This window comes from Papio anubis, chromosome 1 (assembly GCF_008728515.1).
Source record: "Papio anubis isolate 15944 chromosome 1, Panubis1.0, whole genome shotgun sequence".
Lineage (NCBI taxonomy): Eukaryota > Metazoa > Chordata > Mammalia > Primates > Cercopithecidae > Papio > Papio anubis.
The window spans coordinates 60,618,126-60,635,430 of record NC_044976.1 but is presented as its reverse complement, the minus strand read 5'-3'; the positions used below and the strand labels follow the sequence as shown (position 1 = coordinate 60,635,430).

Here is a 17,305-nt window from a genome sequence, read left to right as displayed (position 1 = left end):
CTACTCAGGAGGTGGAGGCAGGAGAATTGCTTGAACCCAGGAGGTGGAGGTTGCAGTGAGCTGAGATCAAGCCACTGCACTCCAGCCTGGGTGACAGAGCGAGACTCCATCTCACAAAAAAAAAAAAGAAAAAGAAAAAGAAAAGTAACCAGCTTTAAAGGCTGCTGCAAATGTAAACCACTGGAAAGCATTGCTCTAGTCCATGGCTTTCTAACCAGCAAGCAGTGTCCTGTTGAAACGGCTGAAGTGGAGTCTGGCTCCCGGCCCCTCAGGAGACCTTCCAGCACCCATTGCTTCTCTTGCAGGCGTCTGCAACGTGGACCATCAGAACAAAGCTGGCTACACTGCCGTAATGATCACTCCCTTGGCTTCCGCAGAGACCAATGAAGACATGGCTGTTGTCTGGAAGCTCTTAAGAGAAGGAAATGTGAACATTCAAGCTACTCAGGTGGGTGGAATGAACATGATCTCTTCAGTAAATGCAGGGGCACCTCCCAGCTTTATTCTGCTAGCGTGGAGAGAAATTCCATGCAGATCCATGTAGTTTTTAACCCAAGTGAGGCTGGGACCTCCAAATGGCATCAGGCAAAGCCTGAATATTCAGTTTTCCTTATAGGCTCCTGAGACCCAGTCAGGCTTGCACAGAGGTCAGTGAGCTTCTAATACAGGCCCCAGTCTGAAACTGAGCAAATTCCATCCGGGAGCAACCTCCCATTCTCAGTTGCCATCTTGAGAAGGCATTTGCTAGTTGGCTGCTCTAAGAAAGCCTTTACAGGTGACCCACATTGATCATGGCCCAGAGCATCTAACTAGGCTCTTTGGAGGTCCGGTCCTTTAAAGAAGTTCTCACCTCTATCACTCCAAAGCCTTTTAACAAGGTCATGAGTCCTCAGACTGAGGGAAACTGTGGATAGCCAGGGCAGACAGAAGCATTGGCTCATCATTCCTAGGGGCGTGAGGATTTCCACTTTCCAGGCTTATATCAGCTTAGCTCAGAGGCTTATTAGAGAGTTCTGCAGGTCATTATCAATCAACCTGGCATGCTGCCTCCGCCCTTGAAATAACCAGATCCCAAAACACTCCTGTCTGCCTTACCTTTGCACCAACAAGTGTGAGTGGCATTATTCCAGACACACAAATCACGCCCCAGTCCTCAGGAGCAGTGCCATGGGCCAGGCTGGAAACAGCAGTTGCTGCGAAGAGCCAGTGGAGCCCTACACAAATGTAGTAGCCAGGGATTCAGGACACGTGGGCTCCACGAATTCCTTGGGTCACTTGCGCCCTAGGTCACAAGAGCCCTTAAAGGTCACCTAGGTCTACCCCTTATTATTTTGCAAAATCCTACAAGGTGGTCTCCAGCTCCAGGACCTCCAGTGTCAGGAAACTCACGCTCTACCAAAGCAGCCCATTTGTTATTCTAGACAGCTCTGATAACTTTCTATACTAAGCCAAAACTGGGTACTCTGAATCTTTCTTTTTTTGGAAACAGAGTCTCGCTCTGTCACCCCGGCTGGAGTGCAATGGCGTGATCTCGGCACGCTGCAACCTCCACCTCCCGGTTCAAGCGATTCTTCTGCCTCAGTCTTCCAAGTAGCTGAGACTACAGGCACCCGCCATCATGCCTAGCTAATTTTTGTGTTTTTTAGCGATGGGGTTTCACTGTGTTGGCCAGACTGGTCTTGAACTCCTGACCTCAGATGATCCACCCGTCTTGGCCTTTCAAAGTGCTGGGATTACAGGCGTGAGCCACCGCGCCCGGCCTCTGAATCTTTCATGGAGTGATTAGAAGTTGATCGGGGTTCACTCCGAAAAACGATCTTAAGACAGCAAAGGCAGCGCAGAGGGTTGGAATGTCTCTATTCATCTTCTGGGGCCCTCTGCTTGAGAACACAGGGTGGGGGTGTGGTCCTTACCCAGAAGGGCTTTGAGTTAGACAAGGCTCCACATAGAACAACAAGGACTCCTCAAAAGGTCATTTGCCCATTTTTTGAGCCTACAGGAATGAATGGAGTATGTTTAACTCTCCTTTCTCCTGGAGTGATCATAGATAATAAGGTAACTGTTGAGAACTGTGAAGAGTCTGGGCTTTTACCCCATGTTAAAGCTAACAAGGTGGCCTGCTACAGTTTTGTGGATACTGGCAGAAGACATGAGACTTCTGTGCCCAAGACAAAGGACCATGTATTACCCACAGCCGAAGCAGTAGCCATAGTATCAGCATTGCCCAAATCCCAGCTCCTACAGGGCAGTGTGAGGAGGGCCAGAAAGCTGAGCATGGAGTGGGCTGTGTTACAGGACAGGACGCCTGAGCATAGGGAAACTGAAGCTTTGATAAGGGACGCTAAGCCTGCCTGCCCTTTTCTCCAAAGAAGACATAAGGCTGTTCACTATATAAACACCCTTAAAAAGATAGACAAAAAAAAAAGGCAGATTGTGGTGTGCTTTACTCACTGGATGTGCAGAAAAGCAAGAGACTTATGGAAAATGGACTCCTAACAATATATTAAGCACCACTGTCCCATACTCCCCCAGAGTGATTGCAGATAGTAACCCAACCCGATGGCGAAGTCATCGTTGCATACTAATAGCAACCCTAGTGATGGCCAGAAACCAATATTTGTAGATTGCTTTCTGGTTTTCAAGGTATTCTACTCACCTACAACTCCTGTTCCATAAGACTCAATACAGCTAATGTTTCATTTTTAACTAATGTTTCCCATAAATATGTTAATTATTTTCTAAATTGTCCCTCTTGTAAGAGGGGATGCTTGCAAGAGGATCAAAATCAACCCCTTCTTTGTACAGAGAAGAAACTGATGCTGTAGGAGGACAAGGGACTCATTCTGGGTGACCACAGGAGGGATGAGAATGCATAGCTGCAGCCATTCCCTTTAACTCCCCCTGGGCCTTCACATGTGAAGAGAGGCGGAGGTACCAGATTCAATGGGAATGCGCTGGGAGTCTCCTAGGAACAAGCTGCTTCTCTCTGGATCTCCAGGGCAGTGCAGCAGCATATAGTAGCTCTCTGTAAATGCTCATTGAATTAAATTATATTGAAAGGGACCAGGAGAACGATGAGGAAGGAAGGAGTCCTGCATCAGGCAGAGGGGCAGATGTGAGGACCATCTGCATATGTCAAATGGCTTTAATAACAGTTGGGGGCTGGGCGCGGTGGCTCATGCCTATATTCCCAGCACTTTGGGAGGCCAAGGCAGGCTGATCACTTGAGGCTGGGAGTTTGAGGCTAGCCTGGCCAACATAGTGAAGCTCCATCTCCACTAAAAATACAAAAAAAAAAAAAAACTTAACTGGGCATGGTGGTGGGCGCCTGTAATCCCAGCGACTCGGGAGGCTGAGGCAGGAGAATCGCTTGAACCTGGGAAGCAGAGGTTGCAGTGAGCCGAGACTGTGCCATTGCACTCCAACCTGGGTGACAGAGCAAGACTCCGTCTCAAAAATAATAATAATAATAATAAAACAGTTGGAAAGAGGGGTCTGGAAACTTTGTGGTCTGGATAGTTCAGTAAACAACCGTATATATGTATGTATATACATGTATATGTATGTATCAACCTGGCATGCTGCCTCAGCCCTTGAAATAACCAGATCCCAAAACACTCCTATCTGCCTTATCTCTGCACCAGCAAGTGTGAGTGGTATTATTCCAGACACACAAATCATGCCCCAGTCCCCAGGAGCCATATATATATATATGTATGTATATATACACACACATACACACACATATACGTATATATACATACATATATATACACATATATGTATATGTGTATATATACATGTATATGTGTATGTGTACATGTATATATACATGTAAGTGTACATATATATGTATATGTATGTGTGTGTATATATACACACACACACACAAACACATACATATAATATATACAAGGTCTGGAAACCTTGTGGTCTGGATAGTTCAGCGACAAGGTTTCACCATGTTGGCTAGGCTGGTCTTGAACTCCTGACCTCAAGTGATCCGCCCACCTCAGCTTCCCAAAGTGCTGAGATTACAGCCATGAGCCACCATACCCAGCCCTATGTATATCTCTACAGTCCTCTCATCCAACTTTATTATATTTTGCCCTCATGGTTTTCCTGGGTTCCAGGCAGGTCTCTCTGATGGGACATCAGGCTTTGTAAGGTTGAAGAATAAGGCAAGAACTGTTTCCTCTCCTTTTGGATCCCCTGAGGCCCTGAAAGCACTATCTTACATGTAAAAACTGCTGAGGGCGGCCGGGCACGGTGGTTCACACCTGTAATCCCAGCACTTTGGGAGGCTGAGGTGGGAGGATCACCTGAGGTCAAGATTTCGAGAACAGCCCGACCAACATGGTGAAACTCCATCTCTACTAAAAATACAAAAATTAGCCGGGCGTAGTGACGGGCACTTGTAATCCCAGCTACTCGGGAGGCTGAGGCAGGAGAATGGCTTGAACCTGGGAGGTGGAGGTTGCAGTGAGCCAAGATTGCACCATTGCACTCCAGCCTGGGCAACAGAGCAAGACTCCATCTCAAAAACAAAAAAAACAACAAAAAAAAACAAACATTGGCCAGATGGAGTGGCATACGCCTATGGTCACAGCTACTCCCAGCCTGGGTGATAGAGTGAGATTCTGTCTCAAAAAAAAAATATATCTATATATATATATATCTATATATACACACACACACACACACACACAGACACACACACACACATAGTATATATAAGAAAATCTATGGGAAATGGGAAATGATGGTCAATTTGTAATCAGAAAAATTACTACTGTACATTATTATATTTACATCCTTTATCTCATTTGATTCCCACAAAAGCCCTGTGAGGTACACAGGACAAATCATTGTTTTTTATATATATATATATATTTTTTTTTTTTTTGAGACAGATCTTGTTCTGTTGCCCAAGCTGGAGTGCAGTAGCACAATCTCAGCTTGCTGCAACCTCTGCCTCCCGGGTTCAAGCGATTCTCCTGCCTCAGCCTCCCGAGTAGCAGGTGCCCGCCACCATGCCTAGCTAATTTTTGTATTTTTTTTTTTTTAGTAGAGACAGAGTTTCACCATGTTGGCCAGGCTGGTCTTGAACTCCTGACCTCAGGTGATCTGCCCGCCTTGGCCTCCCAAAGTGCAGGGATTACAGGCATGAGCCACTGCACCCGGCCCCAATTGTTATATTAATTCTTAAGAGAAGGAAAACCAGCTGGGCACAGTGACTCACACCTGTAATCCCAGCACGGGAGGCTAAGGTGGGAGAATCACTTGATCCCAAAAGATTGACGCTGAAGTGAGCTGTGATTGTGCCACTGCACTCCAGCCTGGGTAACACAGCCAGACCCCATATTTAAAAAAAAAGAAAAGAAAAACCGAGAATCAAGAAGATAGTGACGTGACCTGAATCATGCATTAGGAAACAGCAGAACTAGAGCTTGGACTTGCTTTCTGATTCCAGCTCATTGCTACGTCCACCTATGATTACAGAGATGCCCAACATTACTGTCAATGTCTATAGATTAGAAATGACCACGGGACATGCAACCAGACATCATGTTGAGAGAGGAGGGTTCTGGTTATCCTTCAACGGAAAATTTCAGAGGCATTGAGCAGAGAAGGCTTCATGGGGAAAGTCAGGCTGAGGCAGGCAGTAAGAAGCCATGATGCTCAAGCACTCAACCTTCATCTGTTCCATCATTGCACATTTATCAGCATGTTCTTGGTGCTGGACACTGGGGAGACAGGGACAAAAACACTTAGTCCCTGCTGTCAACAATGTCACATCCATGAGAAAGAGCAGTTGACAAGTTGCAATACTAAGTGGTGAGTGCTGTGTTAGGAATCCCGTGCCTGGGGAGTGAGAGAAGGCTTTAGCGAGGATGTAGCGTTTCACTAATCTTAAAAGAGTAGAAGTTTGCCAAGCAGAGAAGGTTATGTCCCATATCAAGGGCAGGAGACTCAGACCAGTGGTTGTGTTCTTGGAAGTCTCTGATGAGCACACCCAGGCTGGAGAGGCGGTCCTTCCCCACTGGCAACAACCTCACCACATCCCTGTGGCTCTGCATGCAGGGAGGCCAGACTGCACTGATGCTGGGAGTCAGCCACGACAGGGAGGACATGGTTCAAGCGCTGCTTAGCTGCCAGGCAGATGTCAATCTGCAGGACCACGATGGATCCTCGGCCCTCATGCTGGCCTGTCACCATGGCAACGTGGACCTGGTGCGGCTGCTCCTGGCACACCCAGCCTGCGACAGCAGTCTGACTGACAAGGTGAGACTTACAGGCAATTAACAAGTAGCTGTTGCTGGGCAGGGTGGCTCATGCCTGTAATCCCAGCACTTTGGGAGGCTGAGGTGGGAGGATCACTTGAGACCAGGAGTTCAAGACCAGCCTGGGCAACACAGGGAGACCCCATCTCTTTAAAAAAAAAAAAAAAAAAAAAGTAGCTGTTTAACTTCCCCTCCTGAAGAGTGCCTTGCCAGCCAGCAAAATTCAAGGAACCCTATGGCAGTGCAACAAAATCAGCCTCCTAAAGCTGTTGTGGATTTTTTTTTTTTTTTTTTTTTTTTGAGACGGAATCTGCCTCTGTCGCCCAGACTAGAGTGCAGTGGCGCGATCTGGGCTCACTGCAAGCTCCGCCTCCCGGGTTCACGCCATTCTCCTGCCTCACCCTCCGGAGTTACTGGGACTACAGGCGCCCGCCAACATGCCCGGCTAATTTTTTGTATTTTTAGTAGAGATGGGGTTTCACCGTGTTAGATAGGATGGTCTCGATCTCCTGACCTTGTGATCCACCCGCCTCGGCCTCCCGAAGTGCTGGGATTACAGGCGTGAGCCACTGCGCCCGGCCTTGTGGGATTTAAATAAGAGCCTCAGCACAGTGGCTCATGTCTGTAATCCCAGCACTTTCAGAGGCCAAGGCAGGAGGATTGCTTGAGGCCAAGAGTTCAAGACCAGCCTGGGCAGCACAGTGAGACCCCCATCTCTACTAAAAATACAAAAATTAGCTGGGCGTGGTGGTGGGAACCTGTAATTCCAGTTACTCTGGAGGCTGAGGCAGGAGGATCACTTGAACATGTGAGGTGGAGGTTGCAGTGAGCTGAGATCGCACCACTGCACCACAACCTGGGCAACAAGAGTGAAACTCTGTCTCAAACAAAAATCAAAACAAAACAAAAAATTAACCAGGTGTGGTGTTGCACGCCTGTAATCCCAGCTGCTCAGCAGGCTGAGGCAGGAGGATTGCTTGAGACCAGAAGGTTGAGGTTGCAGTGAGCCACGATCAGGCCACTGCACTCCATCCTGGGTGACAAGAGTGAGATCCTGTCTCTAAAAAATTTTAAAAATAAATAAATAAATGAGATGATTCATGGTAAATGTTTGGAGTCTTAGAGCTGCAAAACCCACAACCCTAGCTTTTCACAACACCATCTTGGGCGAATATACCCAGGTCTGGGTATATTCAGCCTTATTTGGTCACGGCAATAACAACATGTGGGCTTTGAGGCAGTAGCTTAGATGGGGAAGCTCTGCTGTCCAATAGGGACTCAAAAGCCTTCAGAAGGAATCAACCTTACAGAGTCATCTCTGTGGTCATTTAACTGAAAGTGCCTCTCGGACACAGATCCACTTTATGAAGCAGCCCATTCCATCAAGCCAGCCTACTTGAAGTTGCACTGTCAGTCACAGGCTTCTTAAATAAACTTCCTCATAAGATGATGGCAATGATGATGATGACAATAGTAACTAATCAGTAACAATAGTAACCAACACATATGGAGGGCTTACTCTGTGTCAGGTACTGTACTAAGCATTTGTCATGGACCGTTTCATTTAAACCCCACAACAATCTTGTGAGATTGTCTTCCTACTGCCCCACTTTGCTCAAGGAGACGGAGGCATCAAATGGTTAGGTTACATACCCAGGATTACTCAGCTAGTGGAACCCGGCTCCATTAAACTCCTGGGCCCATACCCTTAACTGTTCCATCATCATCACTGTTTCACATTGAAGCATCCATGTCTCTGGCTCCCTGCTGAATCCCCCACACCTAGTAGAGTGTCTGCCACATATCACTGAATCAATCAACAAATGAGTGAGTGAACCCCTTAACTTTGGAGGTAAGTCAACAGTAAGTGACCTTGTTCCTGATAATTACGGTAGGTACAATAATATTTCTAGAGTGCTCCTGGGAACTAAACCTTTCCCATGCATTACCTCTAATCCTCTCCCTCTCAGTAATCCAGTGACATAGATACTGATGTCCACTTTTTACTGATGAGAAAACAGGCCTGGAGATGTTACGTAACTGTCCTAAGAGTTACAGCCTACTGATTCTCAGAGCAGAGATTCAAGCCTAGGTCTGACTCCAGTATCCTTAATATTGGCACTGTAATGTAATGATTTAAGCAGCTGTCTTTATGCTTTCTTAACAGCCACAGTTCAAAGGGAACAAAAACCTGGCGAGGGGAAGAGAGTCCTCTCCCTGCCCAGGGGCAGCACCTCTTACTGGGCCACATTTAAACTACCTGGAGATTGACTCATCAGCAATTTAAGCTGCTGTGTCCCTCAGTCACACCTGTCTGCAGCAGGCACCCATCCAGTGACTCTAGGTCCTGTGAACCCTACCTTCACCCCAAAGCCATTTCTGAGATCATTAGAGAGCACAGACTTTCTTGACATTCATTTGGGAACAGGGGTGGACTACTAGAAACCAGAGCCTCCTCTTCCAAACATTATATGGTCAGACAAAGGATCTGTGCTAATGAGCTCCCTGCTGGGTTGTCCTGGGGGAGAAGGAGGCAGCCCTAATCTGGAACAGGCCTGTACATCAAAGGCCCCTGGCCCTCTAAGGCATAGCCACTGCTGATGCCCAAAGAGGTCTGAGATGGGAGGCCTGTGGGACAGGCAGGCAGGCATGAGCTTTGGAAGTCCCTGGTTAGCTGGGATAATCAGGCAGTGGATCTGAGAGCTCTCCTGGGTATCTCTGGAGGTCTGTCACAGGTATGAGAGAGCTTAGTGGCTGCTTTCTGGTGGTAGAAGAGTTGTGGGATCTGTTGCATTTCAGACAACTCAAGCATGATTGTTAGAAGCATGGACTTTAAACACTCATGAGACCAGGTGCAGTGGCTCATGCCTGTAATCCCAACACTTTGGGAGGCCAGGTGGGGAGGATTGCTTGAGCCCAGGAGTTTGAGACCAGTCTTGGCAACAAAGTGAGACCCCCTGTATTAGTCCGTTTTCACACTGCTGATAAAGACATACCTGAGACTGGACAATTTACAAAAGAAAGAGGTTTAATTGGATTTACAGTTTCACATGGCTGGGAAAGTCTCACAATCATGGCAGAAGGCAAGGAGGAGCAAATCACATCTTACACAGATAGCAGCAGGCGAAGAGAGAACTTGTGCAGGAACACTCCCCCTTATAATAACCATCAGATCTCATGAGACTTACTCACTATCATGAGAACAGCACAGGAAAGACCTGCCCCCATGAGTCAATTACCTCACACAGTTCCCTCCCACAACACATGGGAATTCAAGATGACATTTGGGTGAGGACACAGCCAAACCATATCACTCCCTCTCTACAGAAAACAGAAAAAGATTAGCCAAGTGTGGTGGCTTGCACCTGTAGTCCCAGCTACTCAGGAGGCTGAGGCAGGAAGATTGCCTGAGCCTGGGAAGTTGAAGCTACAGTGAGCCGTGATCATACCAGAGTGAGACCCTGTCTCAAAAAAAATAAAAATAAAAATAAATTAAACACTCATGAGTTCGAATCTAGGTTCAGTGACTTTGGGTAGGTGATCTAACTATTCTGGGCCTCTAGATGCTCATCTGTAAAATGGGGACAGCATAGACTCTACCTAAATACTGTAATGTTTATAAAGGCTGAATCTGACATCTAGGAGTACACAGGGGATGGTAACTGTTTTAATTATGAATAGATGAATAGTGGTAGCTAAAACAAAAAAAATACCACATCAACCAGCAGGGACCATGGCATTTACAGACAGTGTCTGGAGGGAGCAGAGAGAACAAAGGTCTGGAATTAGGGGAACCAATCAGAGTAGAGCGACCGACCCCGAAGGGAGAAGCCACTGACAGACTTGGGTCAATCTAGTGGTTCTCAGTCGGGGTGATTTTACCCTCTGGGGGAGTTTTGGCAATGTCTGGGGATATTTTTAGTCACAAGTGGGTGAGCAAATGCTCCTGACATCTAGTAGGTAGAGGCCAGGGATACAGCTAAACATCCTACAATACACAGGAACAGCAAAGAATTAACACTTATCCATCCAGGCCCGGTGGCTCATGTCTGTAATCCCAGCACTTTGGGAGGCCAAGGCAGGTGGATCACTTGAGGTCAGGAGTTCAAGACCAGCCTGGCCAACATTTTGAAACCCTGTCTCTGCTAAAAACACAAAAATTAGGCGTGGTGGCACACGCCTTTAATCCCAGCTACTCGGGAGGCTGAGACAGGAGAATCGCTTGAACTTGGGAGGTGGAGGTTGCAGTGAGCTGAGATCGTGCCACTGCACTCCAGCCTGGGTAAAAGAGCAAGACTCTGTCTCAAAAAAACAAAAACAAAACCAAAAAAATTATCTGGTCAAAATATCAATAGTGCTGCAATTGAGAACGCCTGGTCTAGGCAAACACTGAAATCCAGGTGGGTTTAGGTAACCAATCCTGGTGAAGTGCTGGATCAGGGAGAGCCAGGCCAGGCTGAGGACCGGGCAGGCTGGAATTTGGGTAGGCTGTAAGCCTGGAAGGGAGGGACTGGAGTGCTAATCAGGAGATGGAGGAGGAAATCTATCCTGGCAGAAGCTGGAGCAACTCAGGGAAAGCCCAGCCAGCACAGTGGTGCCCAGGTAGTGCAGGTAATGGGCCCACAGGTAAGGCAGGTTCCAGACCCCACTCGGATGCAGTGGTCACGTGCTGCCCACCTGGGTCGGGTTTGATTCACATGCAGATTCCCGAGGGTGCCTTTGGGGAGCACAATGTCTCCATCCACAGGGTAAGACATTTCAGTGGGAAAAGGGAGCTTTTGACAAGGCTCTACCAAGTACCAAGGCTTGTACCTGGTGCTTCACATTTAGGGGGAAAGTCTGGCCCTTATTGTACCCACCATATCATTTCCATATTCATCTTTCCTATGGAGGCTTAGGTGTTAACAGCAGAACTCATTTGGGAATGTCTGTGGAAAACTGGGAGAGAATTCATCTCCTGAAATTGGTTTATTTCGTCAACATTTAAAGCTCGGTATAAATGCAGAACTTCCAGAACAGCTGGCCAGGCCCTTCCCCTAGATTTAAAGACAATTTGAGGAAATCCATCACCCAGCCTCTTCTGGGTCTCAGAGCCCACCCTTTAATTTGTCAGCCTCTTTAAAGCACCCATCAGATTGAAAACTTCTTTTTTTTTTTTTTTTTTGAGACGGAGTCTCGCTCTGTAGCCCAGGCTGGAGTGCAGTGGCCGGATCTCAGCTCACTGCAAGCTCCGCCTCCCGGGTTCACGCCATTCTCCGGCCTCAGCCTCCCGAGTAGCTGGGACTACAGGCGCCCGCCACCTCGCCCGGCTATTTTTTGTATTTCTTAGTAGAGACGGGGTTTCACCGTGTTAGCCAGGATGGTCTCGATCTCCTGACCTCGTGATCCGCCCATCTCGGCCTCCCAAAGTGCTGGGATTACAGGCTTGAGCCACCGCGCCCGGCGAAAACTTCTTGAAGGCAGAGATTATGCCTTGCTCATGTTTGGGTGATACGTAGTGGGCTTGTGATGAATTCAAAGACACCCCCTCCAACACACGGGTACACACACAGTTGTACAGTTGTGCCAGCTGCCTGCACACTTCTCTTTTTCTTTCCTCCTTTTTTTTTTTTTTTAATAGGGTCTCACCCTGTCGCCCAGGCTGGAATGCAGTGGCACAATCTTGGCTTATTGCAACCTTGACCTCCTGGGTTCAAGTGATCCTCTTACCTCAGCCTCCCAAAGTGTTGGGATTACAAGCATGAGCCAGTGCGCCTGGCCAAGTGCAGATTTTTGAATCCCTTAAGTTACCTGCAACTTTTGCACCATATCTGGCTAGTCCCCCATCTCTTCAGTCAGGATCTCCTAGAGCAGCTCTGGAGTGTTGTCGAGCAGGGGCTCACCATACCTGGCTCCCACGGGAGCTGCATGGCATGAGCTTGTTCCCTGGGTTCTGGCAGAGGCATCTGAGGAACATTAACCCTCGCCAAGTTGTCTCTGTGGCCACACCTCCTGAGCTGAATGCGGTCCTCTGCCCTCCATGTCAGCAGTCGAGGAGTCCACAGCTGCAGGCTGTCCTCCAGATGGACCTTGTTAAAAGGTGCGCCTCCCCTGGGACTGGCCTATGGCTCTTCTGCGTAAACACTGTCAGCACATACTCTGTGTTTACATAGAGCCTCAGGATTGACAAGGCACAGCGGATGGAGCTCAGGAGCAGGAACTCGAGCCTAAGTAAACCCAGGCCCCTCCTTTAGAAGGCTTTTATAGGACTCCCTGCTTAAAAGCTTTGTTTTGTTCCAGTACCTTCCAGTGTAAGAACCCGTTCACTAGGATTTAGATTCCATCGGCTTGAACGAATACCATTAGGTTCTCGTGCAGCATTCTCTCTTTCAACAATGCTTGTTGAGGGCTGACCAAATGCCAGGCTCTGGGCCGGGTGCCAGCATGCAGCAGTGAACAGGCCAGATCAGGTTCTTGACCTTGTGGAGACCGAAATTTATCAAATAACCCCACAAATACCAGCATATAGCAAGTGGTAAAAGAAAAGTCTAAGGCCGGGCGCGGTGGCTCAAGCCTGTAATCCCAGCACTTTGGGAGGCCGAGACAGGCGGATCACTAGGTCAGGAGATCGAGACCATCCTGGCTAACACGGTGAAACCCCGTCTCTACTAAAAAATACAAAAAACTAGCCGGGCGAGGTGGCGGGCACCTGTAGTCCCAGCTACTCGGGAGGCTGAGGCAGGAGAATGGCCTAAACCCGGGAGGCGGAGCTTGCAGTGAGCTGAGATCCGGCCACTGCACTAGGCTGAGGCAGGAGAATGGCGTAAACCCGGAAGGCGGAGCTTGCAGTGAGCTGAGATCCGGCCACTGCACTCCAGCCTGGGCGACAGAGCCAGACTCCGTCTCAAAAAAAAAAATAAAAAAAATAAAAGAAAAGTCTAGGGAGTCATGAGGGCTTTTCAGGGAAAGAACTTTGTATGTTTTGAGAAGCCCATGTGCCATCTTTGGGGGTCCTACTGAAACACCACTTCCTTCCTCTGCCTCCCCCCAGCCATCTTCTACCCCGCCCTGGCACACAGTGGCCGTCCTCTCCCCTGAGCTCACTCTGTTCCTGTCTTCTGACTCGTTTAGTGCTTTGCCATGCTTTATAGTTATTTGCATTCATGGGAGCCCTGATGGCCACTGGATTCCATCCCTGTGCATGGGAAAAAGCCTGAAGTGTTAAGCTGGGTGTTAACACTTCCTACCTGCTTCTGTGAAAGAATTGTCCACATTTTAGGAAGTAAATCTGTGCCTATGCAGTAGAGAACAATCTAGTGGGGTCTTGGGTGTCCCTACCCATCAAACCCTTTACAGCAGCAAAATGTCAAAATATTCACAGTAGGCCAACAGCCTCAGGTCAGATTTCAGCTCCCAAGAAGTTACCTAAAGAGTGTGGTTTTCAGAGCTGTTGAGAGTTCAGAATTCTGGACGTGGGACTGAGCTCATTCATAAGAGACTGCGGCTGCTCAGTCAGGCCGGTGGTGCCTGATGAAGCCCTCTGGGTGCAGCTTCTTTAGACAGTGGGACTGTCAGCTTCCTGCATTGCGTGTCAATGTAAAGAATGCTGTGGCATCACAGATCAGGAGGTAAAAATGTGCATGTCCTTCAATGCTCTGAGCCCACTTCTTTTTATTTTATTTATTTATTTATTTAGGGACAGAGTTTCACTCTTATTGCCCAGGCTGGAGTGCAATGGCGCAATCTCGGCTCACCTCAACCTCCGCCTCCCAGGTTCAAGCGATTCCCGTGCCTCAGCCTCCCGAGTAGCTGGGATTACAGACATGCGCCACCACGCCAGGCTAATTTTGTATTTTTAGTAGAGAGGGGGTTTCTCCATGTTGGTCAGGCTGGTCTTGAACTCCCGACCTCAGGTGATCCACTGGCCTTGGCCTCCCAAAGTGCTGAGATTACAGGTGTGAGTCACTGCACCCGGCCTCTGAGCCCACTTCTTAGAGTCAGTCCTTAGGAAATAATTAAAAATAGGAAAATGCTTTTTGCACTAACATTATGATGGCAGAGACTTGGAAACAACATACATTTCCATTGAAAGGAAGTTATGGAATATTTCCATAATTAGTAAAAATTAGTAAATTATGAAATATTACACAGCCAAAAAGAAAAATCATGCATTATAATGGCTATGTAAGAATAAAGAAAAATCTTATAGCATATCATGGTAAATTAAGAATTAAAGCAAATTCAAAGTCGATATACAATATCATTCCTTTATTTAAAAACCAACAACAGGACAGGTGCACGACAGGACAGGATTACAATTCATGCCTGTAATCCTAAAACTTTGGGAAGCCAATGTGGGAGGGTCACTTGAGCCCAGGAGTTCAAGACCAGCCTGAGCAACATAGGGAGACCCTGTCTCTACAAAAAATTAAAATTAAAAAAAAAGAACCAACAACAAATTTGCACCGGAGAAAAGATTGGAGGAAAACACACCAGAATGCTAGCTTTCACTTAGATACATGTAATGGAATAGCAGCAGTTATTTTATTTCCTGTTTTCCAATTTAAAGTAGAAAAAAGTGGGACTGGGCTCAGTAGTTCACACCTATAATCCCAGCAGTTTGGGAGGCCAAGGTGGGCAGACCACTTCAGCCCAGGAGTTTGAGACCAGCCTGGGCAACTTGTTGACACCCCATCTCTACAAAAAATACAAAAATTAGCCAGGCATGGTGGTGTGTACCTGTAATCCCAGCTACTTGGGAGGCTGAAGGTGGAAGATCACCTGAGCCCAGGAGACGAAGGTTGCAGTGAGCTGTGATTGCGCCACTGCACTCCACCCTGGATGATAGAATGAGACTCCATCTCAAAAAAAAAAAAAAAAAAAAAAAAGCATTAAAAAACAGATGACCCTTCTTTATTTCTTTGTCACAGATTTCCCAGGAATTACTGTTGTTTCTATGGAAGGGACCGCATTTCTGGTGATCCTCTTGCCATTTGAATCTTCTCCTCTACGGAGGCCTCTGGAAGCCTTCATAGACACCTGTGTCCCAGGCATACCCCTACTCCCAACTTGCCTTTCCCCACTGGGCAGGAGGCAGATTGGATGATATTTATTTCTCCTTTCCTTTTTCTCCTATAGGCTGGCCGCACAGCTTTGTCCATCGCTCTGAAGTCACCCACCCATATGGAAATTGCTGGGCTTCTGAGAGCCCACGCAGAGCAGGGCAGGTCCCTGGGGCTGTAGGGGCTGCAGAAGAACTGGCTGTGGGGAACAAAAGCCGCCTTCTCTGGACTCCTCCCTCGCCCTTGAAGAGGGCGGAGGTCACAGGCCAGAGAGCCACCCCTCTAGAGAAGAAACTATGTCAAATATGCACATACATTCCTGTTGTATAATTCTGCTCATTAGGATGCTTTGTAGTTTTTGCCTTAGGCCAAGCCCCAAAACTACACGGGCTTCAGAGCAGGGTTCAAGGTGCAAGGTGAGGGGTACAGCGGTGTCATCCAAACATCCAAAACATCTTCAGCCTTGAATTCCTCATGACTCTACCCTCTGTAGCATTGTGTAGCAAGAAGGCAGGCAGGAGCACATTCGCACATTAGGAAAGCAATACTTTTTACATGGAATTTTAAAGTGCACTATCTTTGTTTTTTAAGCAAGTGTATACAAATATGTCCCATTGATATGCATGTCTAGAGATGGGAGGGGATTTAAGCCAACCCCCTGGCAAGCATTCTGTAGAGGACCCTAGAAGAATCACCATGCAGACTGGTGAAACTGAACAAGGACCATTTGGGAGATTTGTTTTGATGGGGTTGACAAATCTTAAATTCAGACAAGGTAGGAAGAAGCACATTGGCGTCAATGCTGAATGTACAGTCTTGACTATTTCTGAGTCATCTAGTGACTCCAATGTGCTCCAGAGAAATTGGAATTAACTAAGAAATGTATTATCTAGTAGGTTAGTATGTAATAAATAAAAAAAAGAAAATCGATCCAATGACACACACCACATGTATTTGGGCAGAGTCAGATTCTCTCAGCTATTTTGAGTCTGTAAAAGAAACAAACAAAAAAAGCTTCCTCCTGAGGATGGGTTATTGTCATCAAGAAGCCGCCACATTTCCTGCAGAGCTGTACCCATTACCTGTGGTAATTCCCGGTGCTTTCCCCCTCATATCCCCTAGAAGCAAATATCTGTTCTGAGGTTTTCTGGGACTTGTGGCTGCAGAGCCTTCAAGCCTGGAAAGCAGCAGAAGCAAGGGAGCCAGGCAGGGCAGGGCAATCCTTTCCGAAGCTTCCATATTCCCTGGGGCCAGCACATGCAAGGTTTATATGGTCAGTAGCTCACGTGAGGTCATCTGAATACGCTCTTTCTTTAAATCTCTTATGAAAAAAAAAAAAAAAACCTCCCTTATATTAAAAGAAGTAGTGTCAAAGTTTGATGAGCTTTACATTGGAAACGCAAAAGCTTGCGCACTCATTTTGGCTGGGATGCCGATTTGCTGGGTGCCCCTGCGGTGAGTCAGGAAACCTCCTTGGGCCCCAATTTCATCATCTCTAAAAACGGAAATTATCATACAACCTACCTCTGGGGGGTGCTGCACAAGAAGCAGCTGATGGAAGTTTTGAAATCCAATTTGTGGCCGGGCGCGGTGGCTCATACCTGTAATCCCAGCACTTTGGGAGGCTGAGGTGGGTGGATCTCCTGGGCTCGAGAGTTCGAGACCAGCCTGACATACATGGAGAAACTCCGTCTCTACTAAAAATGTAAAAATTAGCTGGGCGTGGTGGCAGGCGCCTGTAATCCCAGCTGCTTGGGAGGAGGCAGGAGAATCGCTTGAACCTGGGAGGCGGAGGTTGCAGTGAGCTGAGATCATGCCATTGCACTCCAGCCTGGGTAACAAGAGCGAAATTCTGTCTAAAATATAAAAGTTAAAAAAAAAAAATCCAATCTGTAACCCATTAAGGCCATCTATAGAAATGGTACAGCAAACTTCTTTATGCCATTGTGATTCATAAGAGAGGCTCAAAGTCCCAGAACA

The 17,305-nt window shown here is 47.4% G+C and overlaps 1 protein-coding gene across 1 annotated transcript in view; it reads left to right on the top strand.

The window, feature by feature from the left end:
• The window catches only part of KANK4 (KN motif and ankyrin repeat domains 4), a 48,388-nt gene extending 31,736 nt beyond the window's left edge, over positions 1-16,652 (top strand). The window contains 3 exon segments of the mRNA XM_031669426.1: positions 306-448; positions 6,085-6,285; positions 15,402-16,652. Of these exon segments, the coding sequence (XP_031525286.1) occupies positions 306-448; positions 6,085-6,285; positions 15,402-15,506 (449 nt within the window). The 3' untranslated portion in view covers positions 15,507-16,652.
• The last annotated feature ends 653 nt before the right edge of the window (positions 16,653-17,305 follow it).